The sequence below is a fragment of the Oratosquilla oratoria genome, chromosome 18 (genome assembly GCF_046742065.1).
Source record: "Oratosquilla oratoria isolate Oo_2021 chromosome 18, ASM4674206v1, whole genome shotgun sequence".
Classification (NCBI taxonomy): domain Eukaryota; kingdom Metazoa; phylum Arthropoda; class Malacostraca; order Stomatopoda; family Squillidae; genus Oratosquilla; species Oratosquilla oratoria.
Genome location: NC_134794.1, coordinates 62,900,135 through 62,924,217, shown reverse-complemented (window position 1 = coordinate 62,924,217; position 24,083 = coordinate 62,900,135). Strand labels below are relative to the sequence as shown.

Here is a 24,083-nt window from a genome sequence, read left to right as displayed (position 1 = left end):
TTAAGCCTGTGACTCCGGCTCTAAATGACTAAAACTTAGGTCATCTGGGGTCTAGTGGTCACTGTGGTCTAGGCTTTTGTTATCTATTTGAGCTGTGTAATCGAATATTTGATCTTGATATTTCCATACACTATCCAATCTCTTTTCAAAACTCACAACTGAATTTGCATTCACAATATGATCAGGAAGACTATTCCAGTTGTTCACAACACGACTGCAGAAAGTGAATTTCCTGATGTCCAATCTTGGGCGCTGCTTGTAGATCCTCTTGGTGTGTCCTCGAGTCACTGAACCGGCAAGTTCAATAAATAATCCCCTGCTCACTTCACTATCATATAAATTGTTCACAATTTTAAAGGTTTCTATCATGTCCCCTCTTGATCTACGGTATGATAGTGTAGGAAGGTCTAATTTCCTCAATCGTTCAGGGTAAGGCAAATCCTTCAGGCTAGGGACCAACTTTGTTGCTCTTCTTTGAACTGCTTCCACAGCCTCAATGTCCTTTTTCTTGTATGGACACCATACCTGATTAGCGTATTCCAAATGTGGTCGGACTAGTGCAGTGTATAATGACTTGAATATGGTCTCGTTCAATGTTACGAAAGTTCTTCTTATTAGCCCAACTAGTCTATTTGCCTTATTGATTTTCTCAGCCAAGTGTGCTGTGAACTTTAGCTCGTCATCAATTACAACTCCCAGATCCTTCTCTACTTTGATTCTTGTCAATTCTTCTTCCATAGAATATATCCTATTGTCCACATTTGATTTCCCGATTCTCATCACACAGCACTTCTTGGGATGAAATCTCATCAGCCACTTCTCTGACCAGCTTCTCATCCTCACGAGATCTTCTTGCAATTTCCCACAGTCCTGGCTTTCATGAATCCTCCTGAATACTTTGGTGTCGTCTGCATACAAGAATAATTCGCTGTCGATTACAGAATCTGGCAAGTCATTAATATATAAAACAAACAGTAGCGGACCCAACACAGATCCCTGAGGTACACCGCTGAATAACGATGTTATATCATAACTGACTAACCTCTTCTGTGAAAACAAGAACAAAAGAACAGAAAAACACGAGGGAATGAATGTTTTAGTAAATTATGAAAAGGTTTAGGAGCTAATAGAATATTAATTTCTACTTGAATAATCTCATTGTTGAGAAATGGAAGTGGAGAACCGTAGTCAGGGTCGTACCCTGGCCCAAATGCCGGGATGGGGGAATTATTGTTTACTGCCATCCGCTGAGGGAGGGGGCGGAGCTCTGGTAACAAACGCTCTTTCGCCCCATCAGTACGATGAAGCCTACGAGGCAAGATCTAAGGATATAAGGTCTAACCACTTCCGACCGAATTTCGAGGGAGTTGGCGCAGCGGGCCCGTGAACGTCACCTGGCTGTTCAAAGTGGGGTTCGCGGGTCCTATAGCTGTCAGTTGAAGCTGGTGCGTCGTTCGGGAATGTTGCCTTCGCTCGCACCGCTCCATACAATTAGTTATATTCTGACAAATTATATATAAAATATTATAGTTCCTGTCTATATATATGAATATATAATATGATATATATATATAATATATAAAATATTATAGTTCCTGTCTTCCTTGGCGTTTCACAGTTTTCTTCAGTGTTTCACAAAGAGAAAACGGACCCAGCCTAATGACGTCAGAAGCTGCGCACAATAATTCAAACGGTCTGACCTGTATATTTAGACCTTGCTACGAGGTGCGAGTGGGTATACGAGAATGCCTGCGTCAGCGTCTTGATTATTTTGATTTTGTGGTTATATCTAAGTAACCACTATATTCTGTAAACGGGCTTGATTCAAATGTTCTGTGGTTATTACTATTTAGAGTGAAAGAAATGGAATAATACAGTTGTAACTTTATATTTCATAACGCGAGTATTGTGATGCCTCATCGAATCGTCGTACATCATGCATCTAATGCTACCCGTGAGAATTTGACTCGCATTGATTGAAGAAGATAAACATCGGCCAGGAATGAGAAAACTTACTTATTTGGAGGTAATCTTTTGAAAAAATAATTCATTTTAGTTCGTTTTAAGGGAGGATCCATCCCAGCATCCATCCTCGGATCTGGCCACCTAAAGAGGACTCCGTGACCTCTGAGGTTACTGAAAGTGTCAGGGATGTTGCATTGCATTGTGCCGAGATTGTCTGGTGCAGCATGTGTGTGCCGCTGACTGGGGATTGGTGAGGTTTAGTTGGGGCCCAAGCATATAAATACCTTAAGTTGGAGGGCTATGATTTTCACTTATGAGAACATTACTCGTCCTATCATATATTATTTTGTGATGTGCCTCATACATTATAAATCTATAATCCCTCTCGAGGTATATCATTTTCCTCTAAATACATTGATCTACCAGTACCTAGTAAGAAACGTAGTTTGTGAATGGAGTGTTTTGGAGTGGTACCAGAAAATGTAGAGGTTGAAAATTTGAAATATTCCAGGGAGTGCATTTAACTCCCCCCACCCGAGCACACGGCTTTGGTAAATGGGCAGGTCAGCAAAGGTAATGTTCTCTCAGGAGTTCACTCAAACTTCACTCACTAACTCTACGGTGAGTCGATGTCCGTCACAGTGTTGCCGTTTGTCCGTAGCTCCAATTTCCGTCGTTTTCTCATCATTTACAATGAAAGAAAACGCACTAGAGTCAAATTACAGGGGTGACTGCTGTATCTCCGAGAAATCTGTCGATTTGCCCAGATTGCAAAATGATGTGACATATGTACTTGTAAATGCATAAACGTTCGGACCCGAGAAGACAGTTCCACGCCATAGGTTATCTACAAAAAAATCCGTATAAAATAAAGAGAATGCTATGTAATTTCCATAACGTTGGAATCATACACACCCCTGTAAATACCCCCGACTAGATTAAATCGACTTAGCCAGATAAATGGGGAAAAGGTTGTGAATGTTAAATCACGGCCTAGAGAGAGGAATCGAATATAGGTCAGGGTCTCGGGGGAGGGGGGATACTGAACTAAGCTTGTAGGCGTCGTTATAACGGTTAGTGTCTTACGCCCTTCCCCCCCCCCTACAATGAGATATACTGAAAATACTGAGACACAATTAGGTTATATATGTGTGAAGTGATTATAATTATAACGGAAGGGATCACCTCGACAAGATCCCCGAGATCGTCAACTAGGCGTCCATAAACACATTCTTACAGTTATGATAGCTTACTTGTGAATTAGCTTCCTAAAGGAATATGCGTAGTATGGCCAGAAGTTGCTCACTGGACGCAGAGTTTAAATTTTTGGTAAATGAAGGAAGGTTGCAGCCTCTAGGTGCCCATCCATACTAAGAAACACCTTTCCTGTATGTGTTATCTAAATTAGAGAAACAGTGTAATTAGTGTTCCATGGCCTTTGCGAGATTGAGTGGAGATCTAGGTTGAATGATAATTGTAAATAGTTTGTTGTAATTTTGTTTTGGAATACAAGGCCAGCGGATGGTAAGTAGCTAACCTACGTGTCTCATCCGAAGATTCTAGTCAGGTCAGAATCACTTGTTTGACGCAGCCAAACGGTACGCTACACAATTATTTAATTGCATTTTAATTTAGTATAATAATAACTGGAGACTGGTGCGATGTGCTTGTTGTAATTAAATCCTGTGAAATAGTTAATTGAAATAAAGTGTTGATATAGAAAACGGAACACTACTTAGTTTCAATAAGCCAGCATTACATTATAACTTGTAGTTCGAAATTAGTTATAATCAATATATTATTCAAACAATTATCACACAAAGTAGCGACGAGGTTCAGCAAAATCAAAATGCCCCTGGCATCCACGATCGGAGAACAAGAGGTCACCATCAAGAAGGCCAGATTAGTGGCCAGGACCATCCATAATAGCAAGCTTAATAGTTAGGAATCAGCGCTGTGTTACTACCTCGTCATCAGGTACGAGGCAGTCCACCTGGCTCCTGGTTGAAGGGCAGGATCTACCGTCCATAGAATCCGCCTAAGACATCGCTTTGTGTGGCAACTACTACGTGTGCATGAAAAGATAATCACGAGCGCTGCAAAATATGTAGGACCTATGTACAACAGCCCCTCCACCACGATCTGCTAGGGTTTAGAATAGATCCACTGCCATTTTTCGCCTAGAATTCAGTCACTTCTCACCGTAGCAGGGGTCGCACATCTTACTGTCTCCCCCTCCGAGGCAGCCCTCAGCTTCTTGGGGGCACACCGCCTCCTTGGCGCTGCCTACAGATGAACAATCTTCCTCCCTGGTCTCAGGACACTCGATAATAACAGTGGGATTACGTGGACAAAACCTTATACATTCAAACATCCAAATCCCACGTATGGACACATTTATTATCAATAACCCTGCTCTGGAAGAGAGATACGAACAGGTAGATAGTAGATACGAAGAAGATTCGCGGAGGTAAACAACATTAGCGGAGAGATTAGGAAGGCAAGTATCATATAGTATTTTAGAAATTAAATAGCGTTGTTTTAATTTGAATGCATCGGATACTGATTCAAGAATAATATTCATAGAAAATTTATATTTCAACAGAAAAATACGTGTTTACATGCAAAGGTATGTTCCGACTAGAGATGTGGTGTTCCAGACCACAAAATTTCTTTGACGTTATTGGTGCTGTTATTATTTGTTTGCCATATTGCGTCGACAAAACCTTAGAAAACATAGGAAATAGAACACTGATAATGAAATGCACCAAAACCACTGCAGTACAATGTCTGTGTATAAAAACAAATCCTCCGTAAGGCTAAGAGAGCCACAGTGGAAATTAGTTTCAAATAATGTTTGTCATCCTTGTAATTTTATGCATTATATTTTTATATCTGTGTATTTGATTGCAAAATAAAGAATAAACTAAAATACAGCCATACATCACACATGCACAACAGGCTAAAAAAAAATGCTCAAACAACATACCTCTTGTACTATAGTCTATACATATAAAAAACAAACTCACATTCAGATAACAAAATAAGCATAACAAGACTACCAAACACACTACTCAATTAAACCCTTCTAAGCACATGCCCCCACAGAAAAATTCTCGTCCAGTAGAAGCAAGAACCATGCTGGCATGACTTGTGTTCAGGTCACCATCCAGCACTAAGAAATTACCAACACAAAACAAGCCTGGCCATAGAAAAATTGCTCCAGATGCAACCATCATACAGGACAATGGATACCTCATTTTACTCTGCCTCACCGTAGCCATACCCAGACAAAAACACAATATTTTTCCCCTTGATTGAGATACCATCCTGCAGAAGTGAATCCATAAGAAAAAAAAAAAAAAAAGAGGATAATGATTTAGGAGTTTTGATAAAAGACAACTGCCTGACAGACATATCAGCAGGATTGTGGTAAAAACATACAGATGACTGCAGAAGATTAAAGTGGTTTGATACTATATGGATGAAGAGATGATGAATAAACTCGTAGAAACCCTGATCAATCCAGAACTAGAACTTGTGTCAGTGGTATGGTGCCCACACAGAGTGAAGACTATAAGATTAAGAGAATACTAGGCAGTAACCAAAGTAGTTCCCAGGCTGGCAGGTAAGCCATATGAGGAAAGACTGAAAGCTCATGCATTTATCAAATTTGCTAATATTTTTGTTACCTATCCACCTATTAATACTCCTAAATAATCTATTTTTGTGATTTGCATAAGGTACACAACTTAGTCTCTTTACCCACTAGTATTAATTACTAATTAGTAATACCCCCTAGTCAGACTGGCATACCTGATTTAGCTACCTCCTCCACTATAATTGTCTTCATCTGACAAACTTGTGCAATTAGGGGTAGCAACCTGGTGAGCACTGGGTTTCCAGTTTTGAGAGATTAAGGAGAAAGGTGATATGATTACAGTATTCAGGTCACTAAAGGGGATAGACCACGTTGACAGAAGCGATATCTTGATTAGGAATAAGAGGGCTTTAACAGATCATGAGAACAAATGATATGAAGAAATACATTTTTTCACATAGACACATAAACACTTGGAATAGCGTAGAAGGGAATGCAGCCCAAGTTGGACCAATGCCTGATATCAAATCTCATTTCACACTGCTCTACCCTGGTTAAACCCCAAAAAAACACATATTTCTTTTTCCTTGAATGACTTATGAGCCAATCTGATGGTTGTTGATGTATAAACTCCCTACCTTGGTACCTTGGTGGTGTAGGTCTTCTGTAAGAGATGTCAGGGTATTAAATTGAAAATTGATTATGTTGAAAATAGATCTTGAGAGTAGAAAAAGAAGCTACCGGTAGTAAAAATCTCTGCTTGCACTTGAGGGAAAAGTACCAAATCTTCCTTTGATATGAAAATGTAATTAGATTTCAGCATTGTCTATACAACTCATTAGACATTTGTCTTTTTATGATATCTAGATCACTGTATTTGTTTATAGATAGTCGCAAATCACTCTTTGTAGCCAAATAACTCCATTGAGGTTGAGGCAAGGAGGAGGGATAAAGCTCCTGTAGCTGGGGGGGCTTGGGGAGGGATGAAGCCCCAAGCTGGGAAATACATGTCCAACTGTGGTTGAGGTAGGGAGTCTGCAGAGCTAGGTAATATATACCATATTAGGGAGAACTGAGGAGCTTTGCCTTGTGGTTAAGTATAATGCATCACACTGGGAAGGTTCTGGATGGGCAAACCCTCCCCTCGTCTAAGTAATCTGTACCACAGTAAAGGCTTGGAGGAGGGTGGGGAAAAAACTTCTCCAGCAAGGTAATATGCACCCCATAGGAGTGAGGATTGGGGCAAGGTTACATGCATCTTATGTTAGGTAAGGTGAGATTAGGTCAAGTCTCATGTAGTTTAAGATTTGTTGCTCATTTAAAATTTGTCATTCACTTGTTGTGGCCCTCCCCCCAAAAAAATCTTACCCTCATCATTGTAAGGTTTGGTGTGATTTTATATATATATATATATATATATATATATATATGTACATATATATATATTTGAATAATTCGCTAGTGGACAGCGACATCAATCATACAATCCATGACCGTCGCGCAGAGGATTCGAACCACCGCCTATAGACCCAAGAGAGTCCACAGCACCCGCCTTTAACCACTCGACCACAGACGATCTGTGGTCGAGTGGTTAAAGGCGGGTGCTGTGGACTCTCTTGGGTCTATAGGCGGTGGTTCGAATCCTCTGCGCGACGGTCATGGATTGTATGATATATATATACGTGTATATATATTAAGGATACAACTTTTTTTTTCTCTCAAAAACAATATCCTGTATCATATTTAGATGAGTTTTTATGCATAAGTAGCTGAAATAAACTCACTTTTGAGCTATCTTTAAAAAAGTTCACCCATGAACCCCCATTTTTATACTCCTATGAGTAGAATTTGGCCTAAGTCACAAATTGTCACGTAAAATTATATTTTCTATATAATTTAATTCAGTTTACCTGTAGTCCTGTACATTAGATACTTTTTCTTTCATATTTAGATAATCCCATTTTCTTTGATGCTACTAATGTAAACAATAAAATCTTAAATCTACTGAAAGTAAGTATCATCCCTGCTCTGTGAAAATATAACCTCTTTTATGTATTACTATACATGTTTAGTGTTTTTTTTATGATATTAGACAGTGCTAATATATCAGAGAAAAATTTAAAACACAAAGGAAGGGTAAACTTATCCTTGAAAACGAGTTATAACATTAAAAATATTGGTGCAGGCCTGTAAGGTTGTACTCGAGTACAGGTGCATCCATGTGGCAGATCTAACAACACCGATGCTTAGAACATAGCGTGCTGACGGTTTTTTCGATATTACCTTATTGATGAGTTTTTTTTGTTCATGAAGAATACTCGTTCTTGTGGTTAATAAAACTACCGTCAAGAACAAGTATTCTTCAAGGTCTGTATAATCAGCTGACACAGCTGATCCTGAATTATTTCATATTTTGTTCGTTGGGTATTTCATGCTTTATTACGATATTAAAGAGTCTTAATTAATAGAGAATAAGACAAAAACACAGAAAGGTTGGAATTGGCCCTCAAACAAATTATAACATTAACACTGAAAATTATCCAATTCACACTTTTCAATTTTCATATTCAGTTTTAGAAACGTGATTTATATAGCATCAGCATGAAAACACAAATTAGAAACTTCTATATGTTCATTGTTTCTTATTTTTGTTTTGATTTTCAGAGTAGAGTCTTTACGACTGTGAGCAGTATGTCATTCAAAAAAAGCTTCGAAGTTGTTCAAAAGAACAAAGAAAAATGGAGGAGAAATTTGGTGCAGTTCCAGTCCCATTCACATAGAGGTCATGTGCCTGTCGAAGAAACTTCGCTGGCCAGCAGAAGCCGAATGCCACTCAAGGAGCAGATTGTTGGTCGGTACCAGTTTCTTGGGAAATCAATTAAAGGCAGAAAGGAGAGAGTAGCAGAACTATCAAACGAGGTGACACTACTTTGGAGAGATAAACTGAATTTTCCAAACATTTCCGAGCAAGCAATACGGTCCAAGCTTGAACAAGTGATTCATTTGTATGACAAATGTGCAAAGAAAGGAAAATTTGAGCCATTAGAAGAACTGTTCGATATCACCAAAGTCCACGGTGAATGGCTCAATGCTGATGACAAAAAGTTGTACTTCATCCAACTCCAAAGCAAGGCCAAAGTAGGCTATTCGACAGGCAAAGCTGCAAGCAAGCACACAGTCCATCCTTCTAAGAGAAGAAGATGCTCGGAAACTGAAGCCTCCCACTTTTTATCTAATCCAACATCCCTGGATAATGACAGTGACTCTGAAGGAGAAGAGACTGAAGAGTACAATAATGGTGAAGATGAAATAGTTGACCAGAATGATAGTGATAGTGATGGCGCTTACACCACAAGAATGCACAACAAATCAGCAATAGCTATGAGACTTGTAACTGGAACAAACATTTCTACCAAAAAAGCATAAAGAATTTGCAAACAGTTGTCTGAGGAGGGCATTGATATCCCAGCCCCTAGTCAGCAAGGAGTTTACTAGGCACTCTTCAAGAAAGCTGGTGAAATGAAGAAACATTTGATCGATACGCTACGCAATCAGAAATGGAGCCTGCATTTCGATGGTAAACATATTGATGGAAATGAATATCAAGCGGTTGTCATCAAGAATGAAACAAATGAAATCAAGCTTGCTGCCCTGAAGCTGTGTGATGGCAAGGCTGAGACCATTGCAGAAGGACTGAAAAGCATCTTGGAAGAATTTCACTTGTGGGGCGCAATCTCAATGATTATTGCTGATACGACAAGCGTGAATACAGGACGAAAGTGTGGAGTAGTGGTTAGAGTGCAGAGAATGTTTTTGAGCAAAGGGTATGATAAGCCACAATTTGTGAGCTGCCAACACCATGTCTTGGACAGAATCCTGCGTATTGTTATGGATGAGGAGCTTGCAGGCGTAAGCCAGTCACTCAACATAGATTATTGTTTTGTCAAAGAACTCATGATAAATTATAAAGAACTCCAAGAGTCCTTCCAGAATGGAACTCATGTCATTGAAGATCAAGCTGGCTGGAGAGATGATATGAAGTTTCTGTTTCAACCCGTGCCTTCAGGCTCTCATGAAAACAGATTTGCCTTTCATCAAGTTTCAGAAAATTCCGAACATCTGCAATGCCAGATGGAATTCCCGAGCAATCTTAGCCCTTCTTGCATATTTTCTCATGCCACATGTGAGAAAAAAATTGCAGATGGTCTGCCAGTTTATCTCATATGACTGGGCGGACCACTGGTTTAGTGACCAAATGTATAGGTCTGAAGATTATGCAAAGCTATCACAAGCATTACAACCCTACAAGACTGCTTTGAAATGCTTGACAAATCATAGGAAACAAGAGCCATCAAAACTAAACATCAGTAGAAGCAATCAATGTTGTGAGCGAGCAATTAAGGTCATGCAAGAACTACATGCCACATGCAAGAACAAAGCCAACCTGTCACTGCGTTTCATTCTTTCTAATGACTTGCTGCAATTCGACTATTGACTATTTTTGCTTTATATGACTTTGCTTCTTTAAATTGTTCTAGAATCCAAAATATAGTTCTTGTAACAGTTATGAATTAAACATTTTGGATGTGCATTTTGGATTTTTTAGTACATTATTCAAACAGGATTCTAAATTTTTGGGAGTCCGCCCAAATGCAACAAAATATGAATATTTCAAAGTTAGTGATGGATGACCTTTTTTTTATCATATACAAAAAAAAAAAAAAAAAAATATTTTCAATGTTTCAAGGGGAAAGTTCATCAGAATATGATACAGGACTATGGAGTTGCAAAAAAGTTGTATCCCTAATATATATATATATTTATATATGTATATATATATATATATATATATATATATATATATATATATATATGTATATATTACAAAGGCAGAGCATGCCAACAGCAGACATTTTGGTCCATATCTAGGTCGGATGCAAAAAAAAAACAACATAAGAAATGAGTTAATAAAAACTATAATAATGTAAATGATAAATAAAATACATAAATAAGAAACAAACAGATAAATAGAAAATAATGATAAATTGACATATAACTAATAATAAATGAAAACCAGACAAATGATAACAAAACAAAAATAATATGAACTAAATTGTAATCATTACAGCATATTGCTTAGGTGTTTATCTAAATGACTCTGCAAGAAGTTTATTTCATTCATTAACTACACGGTTGGCAAAGTTGTTTCTACCCACTTCCAAATTGAATCTATTTCCAGACAGTTTGAGACCATTGGCTCTTGTCTGATTCTCATTCAGTGTGGAAATTTGATCACTTTTGATGTCAATTCCCTTTAGAATTTTAAAGACCTGTATCAAGTCACCTCTGAGTCTACGCTTTTTTAGGGAAAATAGATTCATATGTTTTAGTCTAATGTGTATATATATATATATATATATATATATTTGCATATATATATCTATATATATATATATGGATATATTTACATATATAAATAATATATATATATATATACTACATATTTATATGTATATATTTACATATATATCTATGTATCTATATATAAAGGAAAAGGAGAAGGAGTTCAAGAAGAAGCTGAGAGAGGAGTGGGAGGGAGTGAAAGATAGAGTAGAGCTAGATGTGGAGGAGGAATGGGGATGGTTCAAGGAGGGAGTCACAAAGTGCGCAAAGATGGTGAGTGGAACAAGAAGGACAGGAGGAAATAGAAGGAAGGGTAGTGAATGGTGGGGTGAGGAAACAAAGATGGTTGTAGAAGAGAAGAAGTGAGTTTTCACAGATTGGTTATAAATAGGACGAGGGAGTCATATGAGAGCTACAAAGAGAAGTAAACCACAAGGTAAAGGTTGCAAAGAGGAGAGCAGATGTGAAATGGGGTAAGGGTATGACAGAAAATTTTGAAAGTAATAAAATGATGTTTTGGAAGGAAATTAAGAGAGGAAGAGGAGGCGAATCAATTAGAGAAGAAAAGGTAAAAGGTGCAGATGGAGAGATGATAATGGAAAAGAAGGCAGTAAGGGGAAGATGGGCAGAATATTTTAGGGAGTTGCTAAATGTGAAGGAGGATAGGGAGGGAAAGGTAGTTGCAGTGGAAAGCTCCTAAGAAAATGACCATGATAAATGAGGAAAATGGAAGAGAAATAAGGAAAGATGAAGTGAAGACAGTTGTTAAGATGATGAGAGCAGGTAAGGCACCTGGGTTGGATGGATGTCATGCAGAATGTCTGAAAAAGGAGGTACAATGATGGTGGACTGGCTGGTGAGGTTATTTAATGTTTGTTTAAGAGAGGGTAGAATGCCAAAGGACTGGAGGAGTGCCTGTATAGTTCCACTTTACAAGGGAAAAGGGGACAAGTGTGAGTGTAGTAGTTTCAGAGGGATTAGCTTGTTAAGTGTAGTTGGAAATGCTTATGGGAGGGTTTTGATTGAGAGAATTAGGAGAGGAACAGAGGGAGTAATTGGTGAGAAACAGTGTGGATTTAGGACAGGGGTTGCATAGGTCAGATTTTTGTGGTAAGACAGATATGTGAGAAAGAGATAGGAAAAGGTAAGTGTGCTTTTTGGCCTTTTATGGAACTGGAAAAGGTTTATGACAGGGTAGACAGGAAGACACTTTGGGAGGTATTGCACATATATATGGGAAAGGAGGAAAACTTAGTAGCAGTCAAGAGTTTTTACAAGAGTGGTAGGGTTTGTGTTAGGATTAGAAATGGAAAGAGTGGTTTGAGGAAAAAATGGGACATCATCAGGTGTGTGTCATGTCACCTTGGCTGTTCAATTTATACATGGATGGGGTGGTGTTAGAGGTAAATGCAAGGGTAATGGGTCAGGGATTGGAGATAGTTAAAGAAAATGGAGAAAAGTGGGAGATAAGCCAGTTGTTGTTTGCTGATGACACTGCACTTGTAGCAGGCTCAGAAGAGGGATTGAAGAAGTTAGTGACAGAGTTTGGTAAGGTGTGTGAAAGAAGGAAGTTGAAGATAAATGTGGGTAAAAGTAAGGTGATGATATGTACAAAAAGTGAAAGTGGCAGCAGACTGGAAGTAAGTATTAAGGGAGAGAAACTGGAGGAAGTGGATAGTTTTAGATACTTGGGTGCAAATGTGGCAGGAAAGGGAGGAGTGGAGGTGGAGGTAGAATGTACATTGAAAGAAGCAAGTAAATGTTTTGGGGGATTGAAAAGTGTAATGAGAAACAGACATTTGGTAATGGATAGTAAGAGGAGATTGTATGAAGGAGTGATTGTGCTGACAGCACTCTACAGGGCAGAAACATGGAACATAAGAGAAGAAGAGAGGAGTTTGAATGTGTTTGAGATGAGGTGCCTGAGAAGTATGATAGGGATTACTAGGATGGATAGAATGAGAAATGAGGAGGAGAATGGGGGTGGAAAGGTAGTTGGGAGATAGGTTGATGAAAGAGTATTAGAATGGTTTGGACACATGGAAAGAATGAGTGAAGAAAGACTAGTAAAAGAGGTGTGGAAGGCAGAGGTGGAAGGAGTGAATGTGAGGGGTTGACCTAGGATGAGATGGATGGATGGGGTAAAAGGGGTATTAGGAAAGAGGGGAACATCTGTTGAGGAAGGGCGGGAGAGGACATAAGATAGGGGTGAATGGGAAATGTGTATGGATGATGCTGTGATGCTTGAGGGTGAGTAGGTGTGGGATGGGGGTTGAGGGAGTATGAGAAATAAATTGATGCAGCCCAAAGGGATTTCTCTCCATCTTTTCTGCATGAAGGGACAGAGAGGGGGGGGGGGGGTTGCTGATTTATTGAAGTGTCCTTGCTGTGGATGTGCTGTGTCTTGTGGAACTGCCTCTGACCCAGGGTGGTGGGCAAAATGTAGGGATGACCTGTCATCCAGGAGGTGCCAAGATAAGAGGGAGAGAAGAGGGTGGAGGGGAGTAGAGTATGCTGGGGATGGAATGGATGGGAGTGGTTTTTAAGCCTTTGTTTTTTGGCTACTTCCCTTGTAAGGGGTAAAAGCCTTTGGTATATGTATGTATAAGAGAGGGAAGTTTATCATTGGGCTGAAGTGTATGGTTGTGATTAGCTTAAAAGATGATGCTAGAGAATCATGGATAATTATTGTTAAGAATATCCAGTTATTCTGATAAAATGTTGGTAACAAGCCATACTTTAAAGGTAGCAATAAGTGGCAAGATTCTTGTCCCTAGAGGAGAATGAATAAACTAGGAAATAAGGAAATAGATATAAAGAACTAAGAATGTAAAACTACATTACAATACTCTTTAGGAGATGCAGTGTAATTTAAACTGCAAGAGAAGAAATACCAGGGAAAGAAATAGAGTGAAAATGAAAAATGTGACTGATGTGGAAAAACTTGAGATGCCATCATGTGAGTGGTGTGCAGAGCTAGTTCAGTAAAAGGTGGTATGCTGTCATTTGTAATGAATGGTACCACTGCAAGAAGGATAGTTAGTCCACCTTGAAGAACTACCAGCCTATCTCAAAGGGAACAGATGTTACAGCCATTGAACCTTTGCTACAGTGGCTTAATTTAACTAGCTTGCCAATGTTGTATGTATGGCATGAAGGGCATGGGAAGTGTTAAGATAGTGTTGGAATGGTTGTGGTTGTAGATATAGTCTGTAAATAATGCAGTCAGTGTAAGCATGCTGATCATTAGTCTACATACATTAGTCTACATTACATTAGTCTACATACATTAGTCTACAATGTTTCTGATGCCCACTGTCATGGCCATGTTCACGATACCCCGACCATGACAATATGTTGTAGCGAAGGAGCCCGGATCCAAAAGAAACAATGAGCCCCTTTGTGCGCAGGGACTCTATGGACAAGAAGTGCGCGCGAATGTGCCAGCGGAGGAGTACAAAATCGGTGACCTCGCCGATATCAGGTCAAGGGGCACGCACGCCAAAACCAGGCGGCGACGTAGAGCCAACATATCTTTGGTCACATTACATTGTAGAATTAAGGTATCAGGTAGAAATTATTTTGTGAGCCCTCTCCACACAAGAATAAAGGAAATGGTGGAAGTGTGGAGTTGGGTAAATAGAAATAGGATAAATTAATTAAGTACATGTTGGCACATTCGCGCGCACTTCTTGTCCATAGAGTCCCTGCACACAAAGGGGCTCATTGTTTCTTTTGGATCCGGGCTCCTTTGCTACAACATATTGTCATGGTCGGGGTATCGTGAACATGGCCATGACATATATCCCCCTTTCGCCGGAAAAAATTATCAGGCCTGTGAAACGGGGTCTGAGCATTTTATGTTGGGACGTGATAAGGCATCAGCTACCACATTAGACTTTCCTGGAATATATTTCACTGTTAAATCGTAACCTTGGAGAGCTAGCGCCCATCTAGCCAGCCTATCATTTTTAGTTTTACCTTCTATGATATATTTCAATGGATTATGATCACTAAGGATAACTACTTTTCTATCTAAGAATACATGGAACTTAAGGGCTAATACAAGGGCAAGAGCTTCCTTCTCAATGGTAGAATACCGTGTTTGGTAGTCCTTGAGAACCTGAGACATAAATGAGATGGGCCTCATGACGCCATCCTTCTCTTGCGCAAGCATGGCACCTACAGCTACTTTGGTGCTGTCGCAAAAGATAATAAAGGTCTTACCATAGTCAGGGGCAATCAAGACAGGACCTCCAGAGAGAAGTTTCTTGCACTCCTCAATGGCTGCATTTGTGCCTTCATTCCACCTGAAAGGATTACAAGAGAGCATGCGGGTTAAAGGAGCAGCCACATCTGCGAGGCTTGGACAATACCTGCGGTAGAATCCCAGCATGCCAAGGAATCTTCTGACGCCTCATCGTGTCTTCGGAACCTGGAACTCCACTATATCCTTGATCTTGGCTTCCAATGGTGTGATGCTGTTTTGGCCCACTTGATATCCTAGGTATTCAATGGAACTTCTCCCAAATGAGCTCTTCTTCATGTTCACGGTGAGGTGGGCCTGTGCTAATCTGTCAAACAACCCCTGCAACCTGTACAGGTGATCAACCCACGTGTCGGAAAACACAATGATGTCGTCCGAATAGGCTCTGACACCTGGTAATCCCTCGACAAGCCAATTCACAAGGCAATGGAATGAGGCGCCACTATTTTTCATTCTGAATGGGGTGACAGTATACTGGAAATGCCCATGTGGTGTGACGAATGCAGATATCGCGCGGGCCCTACTTGTAAGGGGAATCTGGTGATACCCTTTCATCAAATCTAACTTCGAAAGGAAGTGGGCTGTAGCAACTTCCTCAATGAGGTCATCAATTCTAGGGAGGGGATAAGGATCGGCCTGGGTGACCGCATTTACTTGCCTGTAATCCACGCACAGCCTCCACTCACCTCCGGATTTTGGTACCAATATGGCCGGTGAGGCCCAGGGGCTAGTACTAGGCTCCACCAATCCTTGGGTCATGAGCTGTTTAACTTCTTCCTCCATGATTTTCTTCTTCTGGGGCGACAGTCTGTATGGCGCTTGTCTCACTGGTTTGGCACCATCTTCTAGTATGATGTCGTGATGGATTGCTTGGGTAACACTGGGGCATGGGGAAAATACCTGGATGTGCTCGCGGAGTAGTGCTCTAACTTCTTCCCGCATCTCTCCCTCCAATGACGACAAGGATTTCTCCAATGCCTCATTGTTATCTGATCTATCCAAATTATAAGAAAATGTTAGATCTTCAATATCTGAGTCAAGACTTCCCTCAGTTTGTCCTGTCTCAATTGCACCAATTGCCTCTTTTTCTACTACCCCTTTAAATTCCTTTAGGAGGTTAATATGTGCTTGCTGTATCCCAGATCTTCTCATTGGATTTCTCAGTACATAGTTGTGACCCCCTTTCCTTTCGAGCACCTCAAATGGTCCCTCATATTTTGGATGCAATGAGTTTCTCTAGGAGCCCGGATCCAAAAGAAACAATGAGCCCCTTTGTGCGCAGGGACTCTATGGACAAGAAGTGCGCGCGAATGTGCCAGCGGAGGAGTACAAAATCGGTGACCTCGCTGATATCAGGTCAAGGGGCACGCACGCCAAAACCAGGCGGCGACGTAGAGCCAACATATCTTTGGTCACATTACATTGTAGAATTAAGGTATCAGGTAGAAATTATTTTGTGAGCCCTCTCCACACAAGAATAAAGGAAATGGTGGAAGTGTGGAGCTGGGTAAATAGAAACAGGATAAATTAATTAAATACATGTTGGCACCTGTGCTATGACGCTGGTGTCGTGCGGTCTGTGTATATAAGAAGGGGAGCAGTGGTCCTTACCCCCACCCCCGTTCCTGCGCCGCACTCTGTTCTTGCTCAACATTGGTAAGAGATATATATATTTATACTTTTATATTGTGCTAGAAAATCTATTCCCGTTGCTTTTTTTTTTTCATTGCTTTTCTTTATCCCCGCGAAGAGAAAGAATATCCAAAACGAGGCTACGTTTTGAATCTGATACAGTCGTACCTCGGTACTCGACCATAATCCGTTCTGAGGTGGTGGTCGAGCACCGATTTGTTCGAACACCGAAACCAATTTTCCCCTTATCACTGTCTTTCTTTGGACCCATTATTAAGGGCTAGAGCAACACGAAAAAGTTTAAATCTGGGAAGAAATACTCGAACAAACTGCGTACGTCTTACTCCGCTGGCAGTCTGAGTCGAACTGACGCTTACCCGCTGTTCGAGCTAGTCGAGTACCGAAAATCTGTTCGAGGTCCGATGCATTTTCTACTCGAATTTTTTGGTCGAGCACCGATTTGGTCGAGTATAGAGGCGGTCGAGTACCGAGGTACGACTGTATTCTGGATTGAAGGAACTACTCGAATCCTAAGTCTCGATTCGATGTATCAACTCAAACACAGAGCCTAGATTCGTGACACCACCATATGGTAGGGTTGGATACCCCTGTACTATTTTTGAGGTTCAAACCAGGATCTCTGCACTTGAGACAGGTGTTAATCACACCCTGAATAGAATTGTCTAGCAATGTCAGGAGCATTACACTACATGATACACATAACAACTTAATATTGTTATCAGTTTTCTTGGTGTGGATTATCCATCATTCACCAGTTGTATCAGTTATCTACAGACATTTTAGCATCTTGAAAATACTAAACTCAGTAATATTGTATGTTATTAGATATGTAGCTTTCTGAACTTGTATATTCTTTGCAGGATACTGACATTTAACTTTATTCCCAATACATTTTATCTTAGCATTATAATTAGTGGTACTTCCACCTATTGTGTATGTTTCAGGTGCAGTTATTTTTATGTGCGCATTGCATCTATTTGGGTATAAGATGCCCTGTGAGTGAAATTATTTGTATGCAAAATGTCCACATTACTAAAATTGCATGCTCTCCAAAAGTTAGAAGTTGATTTTATAATTACAAGCATGCAAATCATCTAATTAGATGAAATATATTCCATTGTCTGGTATTAATTTTTTTCCCTCCCCTTTTCTTTCTTTTTTCTTTGCCTCTGGCAGGGCAAGGATAACCATTTCATTGAAAGATTTACCCATAGATTTCACATATTCTTCATGAAACAACCAAGACTAGACTAAAGCAGATTTTATATGAGTTTATATTTTGGGGTAACACAAGAGTCATCTCAAATTTCATTTGAGAATGCACACAAGAGAACATTAGTTTGAAAGTGATATCAATGCTGTCTTCTGAAGGAGGGATGTTCTCAAATACCACATGATGACATATACAGGTGAGAAGCTTTTCCAGTGTGACCTTTGTGATGCAGCTTTCGCAAGAAAGGGTGAGCTTGCCAGGCATGTGATGACTCATACAGGAAAGAAACCTTTTCAATGTGGCTTGTGTGATACAGCTTTCTCAGGAAAGAGTGGTCTCAAATATCATGTGATGACACACACAGGAGAGAAACCTTTCCAGTGTGATCTGTGTGATGCAGCTTTTATACGAAAGAGTACTCTCAAAGATCATGTGAAGGCCCACACAGGAGAAAAGCCTTTCCAGTGTAATATGTGTGATGGAGCTTTCATTAGAAAAAGTGCTCTCAGAGATCATGTGAAGACCCACACAGGAGAGAAGCCTTTTCAGTGTGACCTGTGCAATGCAACTTTCTCGAAAAAGGGCGATCTCAACAGGCATGTCATCACCCATACAGGAGAGAAACCTTTTCAATGTGGCTTGTGTGATGCTGCTTTCTCTGGAAAGAATGGTCTCAAATACCACATCAAAACCCACACAGGAGAGAAGCCTTTCCAGTGTAATTTGTGTATTGCATCTTTTATACAAAAGAGTGCTCTCAAAGCTCACATGAAAACCCACACAGGAGAGAAGCCTTTCCAGTGTGACCAGTGCAATGTAGCTTTCCCAAGAAAGGATGCTCTCAACAGGCATGTGATGACCCACACAGGAGAGAAGCCTTTCCACTGTGACCTATGCATTGCAGCTTTCTCAAGGAAGGGTGATCTAAACAGGCATGTGATGACCCACACAGGAGAAAAGCCTTTCCACTGTGACCTATGCATTGCAGCTTTCTCAAGAAAGGATGAGATCACCAGGCATGTGATGACCCACACTTGAGAGAAACCTTTATAGACCTTTCTAGACATCTGATTTGCCTGTTAAGCCATGAATAGTATAGTAGTAACTCTATCTCTGTTTATGGAGAGATTGGAATTTCATGTGTATTTACTGAATATTATTTACCCATTGTATATAGGAAAGGAACAACAGTCATTGGATCCAGTCTCCTACTCTCCAATTTTAGCTAGGCTCAAATTCATGTACAGATCCAATTTAATTTACATCTTTACTTATCAATTTTAGATTTGAACTCATGTATTGTTTGAGCTTAGGCTATTCAAATATTTATGCATCTCTATGGAAAAATATATTTCTTCATATCTTTTAGACATTTGTTCTATTCTAATTTGTTCCCATGAACTTTTAAAGCCCTCCCATCCTTAATCAAGAGATCTTTTCTGTCAATACAATCTATCCCCTTTAGTGACCTAAATACTATAATCATATCACCTCTTTCTCTTTGATCTTTCAAGTTTGGCAGATGGAGTGCAGTCTTTTCTCATTTGGTTTATCTGCCATGCTGGGGACCAGTTTAGTTGCTGCCCTTTGTATTCTCTTGACCTTGTTTATATCCTTTATTCTGTGTGGGAACCATACCACATGTTTATGTATTTACCTGATTATATTACAGTAAAAGCCCTTGTATCTGGCACCAATGGGACCAGAGACGTACCGGATACGAGGAAATGTCGGATACGGGAAGGGATACTTAAAAAATACATTTATTTACATTATTCATTTATTTATTGATAAATCTTAATTCACTTTAATAATAAACACATCCACATATATATATATATTGTAAATTCAATCAGTGCAGAGTAAATTCAATCAATATACATCAGTTATAATCATCACAGCATCACCAGTTGTCTAATTCATCATCTGATGATGTTACGATAGAGTTGTGAGTGGCCGCGTTTAGTGTTGGTGGCTGAGAGGTTGCATTCACCTCTACATTCAAGTTTTCTCTCACTGAACTTTTTGTACAAACTTTCATAAAATCTCTGATGTCTCTTTGCTTAGAATTTTTCCCTTTTTGTAACAAGAACTCATTTTGAATACAGTGAAGTGATATCATATCATGCGTGTTCTGCAAATTTCACAAACGCTACTAGACCCTTCGCTGCATCCTTCCATGACACTTTCAGCTCAGGGTCATCTTCTTCACTACACAAGGGGGCTTCAAAAAGTTTGTGGAATAAGGACAGTACGAAAAAATGGCTTCAGTTATGATATTTATTTTTCAACATATGTTCTATTAAGGTCAGTACATTTCTGCAAATGTTGATCCAAGCCTTTAAGTCTGTCTGAGTAGAACTGAGGATCATGTGATTGATCTGAACCATGTCAGAACAGTTCTTTTTACATCTTCAACTGATGGAAAGTTGGTACCTTTCCATTATTTTTCAAATTTGGAAACAAAAAGAAGTCAAATGGGGCTAAATCACGGCTGTAAGGGGGATGTTGGATGATTTCTCATCAAAATTCACATAGCACAGCTCTTGTCTGCCGAGCACTGTGAGGGTGTGCATTGTTGTGGTGAAGAGGACATGTTGATGCAGGTTTCCAGGGCATTTTTCCGAGATTTTTTTTTGACAGATTTCTCAAAACACATTCATAACAAGTAGATGTAATTGTTTTCTTGTTCTCAAGGAAGCTCACCAGCAAAATCTCTTCTACATCCCAGAAGACAGTGGCCATGACCTTTCCTCTTGAACGCTCAGATTTTGCTTTGACTGGCCCACTTCCACCCCAGGGCAGCCACTGTTTTGATTTAATTTTGTCCTCGATATTGTACAGGTAAAGCCATGTTTCATCACCTGTCACAATTCTCTACAGAAGAGCTTCAGAGTCTTCATCCCACTTGATCAAAATTTCCATTAAAAGATCTGCCCTTGTTTGCTGCTGATCTGGGCATAACAGCCTTGGGACCCATCAAGCGAAAAGCTTGCTTAGCCCCAAACTCTCTACTAGAAATGTGTGTGCAGAACCCATGGAGATATTGAGTGTATCTGCTACTGATTCAGTGGTTATTCATCTATTCTTTTCAATCATGTCATAGGCAGCATCAATGTTTTTCTCACAAACTGATGTTGATGGCCTGCCACTGTGGGGCACATCTTCAATTTCATTTCTTCCACCTTTGAATCAACTTATCCATTTGTAAGTTGTTGATTTCTTTGGGGCATTGTCACCATAAACTTGTTTCAGAGCATCAATGATTTGCATATTCTCTTAACCGACTTTCACCACGAATTTAATGTTAGTTCTGGCCTCGATTTTGGTAGATTCCATGTTGCTTGAATGGTGTCTGATTTCCAACTGGCACCAATGCGTCATTACCTGCATTTATGGGTTCATGTTTGAACTTGTTTTAACACATTGGTACAAGGATGTCCAGGTCCAATAAAATCAAATTCCTTCCATATAATTTTTAGTTATGGACTTTATCCACAAACTTTTTGAAGCTCCCTCGTATGCCTCTGTCATTTTCGCGTGGTGTTCATTGGGAACTGATTGTATGATTTCATCATCACTAAGTGAGAATGTTACTGCTTGGTCACTGTCCATATCCACCCACGCTTGTATCGCTTTGTTACTAATGCAAAGTTTAGTGCAACCACCCATCTCTTTCAATTCTTTCACCACTGACTTCTTTCTTGCCGATGGAAAACCCTCAGAATCCTCATCCCATTCCTGATCTTCAAACATTGTTTTCAGATATAATTTTCTCCGACATCGCATTAAAGTTTGTTGTTTTACATCCTCCCAAGCTAGTGAAGCCATAAAAATAGCGTCCTTAACATTAAACCTACGTTGGAATTCGGAAATGTCACCGTCCTCAAAATAAACTAGTTTGCGCATAAATCTTTTCCGATACTTCATCTTAAAGTTTTGAATCACCCCTTGATCCATGGGCTGGATCACACTTGTTATGTTTTGGTGGTAAATAAACAACAGAAAGTTATTCAAAGTATTTGTACATCTATATGGAAAACTGTATTTAATCACATCCTCTAGACATGTAGTTTCTTAATTTGTTATCTTGTCCTTTGAAAACCCTCCTATCGCAAATCACGAGATCTCTTCTGTCAGTGTTGTCTATCCCCTTTAGCGACCTGAATAATGTAGTCATATCACCCCATTCTCTTTAGTCTTTCGAAGTTGGTAACCCAGTGCCTCCTATATGAAAATGTTTAAGTACAGTTGAAGTTAAGAGATCTTGGATCCAGTCCATAGACCAAGTGTCAGCCCCTCAGGACTGCACCTGATAGAGTTGAGGGGGTTGATAGGTTTTGGAAATGGACAACATCACTGTCCATCTTACAGGACCACCACATCATTGATCTCACAAACCAGAATGATGACTGAGACATAATAGAATGGAAACTTTCCATTAGACATTACTCACACCAGACAACCATGAATAAAAATATATCCAATAATCCAATAGTAAAACTGAGTTGCCAACTCCTTTCATTGGATAAGAGCTCTAAACTCCTGGGCCTCACTTTTGATACCCACATGTCCTTCAGCCCACACATCAAGGTAAAAATGAACAAAAAAAATGTACTAAAGTCTTAAGCAAGTACAAATTTTGGTAATTTGAAAGTCTCTTATAATCAGTGGCTGTGGCCAATATCCTGGAGGCCACAGGTCTTCTGCAAGGGGACCCCTTTTTTTTTCCACATACAAGATGGCTTTACTGTTGTCCATAGGATGTGTCTGTCACCATCAAGAATCACTGAATGTACAAAAATGTGTACAATCTTATAAATTTTTTGAATTACTTCTGTACTGTAATAAAACTATAGAATATTCCTTGAAATATGATTCCTGTCCTGTTACATAATGATGAAATTCATTAGTCAATTGATTTTAAGAGAGGTTTTAAGAATGCATATTTAATGATTAATAATGCTGATATGTCATTTCAAAGTTATAGCTAATTTTTCACCTACCGTATTTTCCGGCTTAAAATGCGCACCCATGCACTTCGTTATCCCAGTACACAGATAGCGCGCACCGACGTATAACGCGCATGCCCGATCGCCATCTAGCGAGAGAATCGAGTCGGAACTACATGTACCGGTATATGACTCGTGTTGTGCGTTGGTCCCTTATTACTTTGTAGCTTAAATAGTTTGTAGGAAATATGATCTAAAAAAAGTTTATTGAAAGTAAAATATACAGAAAAATTTCGGGATTTTTACAGAAAATGTTCATTTTATATCTTGAGGAAATAATTCGTCTTTCCCAGTTTTTATTTAATACTGAAACAAACTACAGACTGTTTCGTTTTAGCTTTGAACCTGCAATGACAGTGGTGAAATAGGACAGTCTCTCATCGAGGTGACGTTTATTTAATATAACTCCCGAAGGAGGGTGTTGTAGTCAGGTGTTTGACACGAGTTTATGAACGGCCACAACGGAATTTGTACCATACCTAAAGTGAAGCAACAAAGCCAACATAAAAATTCATACTAGGATGCTGTGAACATGGGCAAATATCATGAATATTGATCATGTTTCATGGTGTTTAGACCTATCTAAACATGAAAAATAAGATTCGATAGATACCTACCAATACCAAATATTTATATACGGTAGCCCATGCTGGCGTATTCTTTCATGTCACCATGGCTGTTCTTCTTGTTCTCACGTAACGTCACGGAGAAGTGTGCCGTCCCGACTTTGTGACGGCCAACATCGTCACGTTGTTGTGAAAAAAAAAATACAAACACAGCCGCAGAATTTTTATCGTAGGCCGTAGATAATACGCACCACCGGAAAACGCGCACCCCCCATTTTTAGGCCCTTCCAACGGAAAAAAGTCGCGCACTATACGCCGGAAAATACGGTAATATGAATGAAGTTTTCCTGGTAGACTGTGACAATTTTAATTCTTTTCCTTACCACAGGGAAATGTGGGAAGA

At 39.6% G+C, this 24,083-nt stretch overlaps 2 protein-coding genes across 2 annotated transcripts; both read left to right on the top strand.

Annotated features, from left to right (window-relative positions):
- Window positions 1-4,063: 4,063 nt before the first annotated feature.
- Window positions 4,064-23,038, top strand: LOC143035325 (uncharacterized). The gene is made up of 2 exons (XM_076202267.1): window positions 4,064-4,465; window positions 18,066-23,038. Exon 2 carries the CDS (start codon window positions 18,283-18,285, stop codon window positions 19,138-19,140), a length of 858 nt encoding a protein of 285 aa, XP_076058382.1. The 5' UTR covers window positions 4,064-4,465; window positions 18,066-18,282; the 3' UTR covers window positions 19,141-23,038.
- LOC143035326 (uncharacterized) lies at window positions 5,050-10,155 on the top strand. The gene is made up of 2 exons (XM_076202268.1): window positions 5,050-5,593; window positions 8,231-10,155. Exon 2 carries the CDS (start codon window positions 8,258-8,260, stop codon window positions 8,990-8,992), a length of 735 nt encoding a protein of 244 aa, XP_076058383.1. The 5' UTR covers window positions 5,050-5,593; window positions 8,231-8,257; the 3' UTR covers window positions 8,993-10,155.
- Window positions 23,039-24,083: the final 1,045 nt, after the last annotated feature.

Excerpts from the sequence above, each read along its gene's own strand:
- LOC143035326 (XM_076202268.1), top strand. The coding sequence starts at position 8,258 with ATGTCATTCAAAAAAAGCTTCGAAGTTGTTCAAAAGAACAAAGAAAAA.
- LOC143035325 (XM_076202267.1), top strand. The coding sequence starts at position 18,283 with ATGATGACATATACAGGTGAGAAGCTTTTCCAGTGTGACCTTTGTGAT.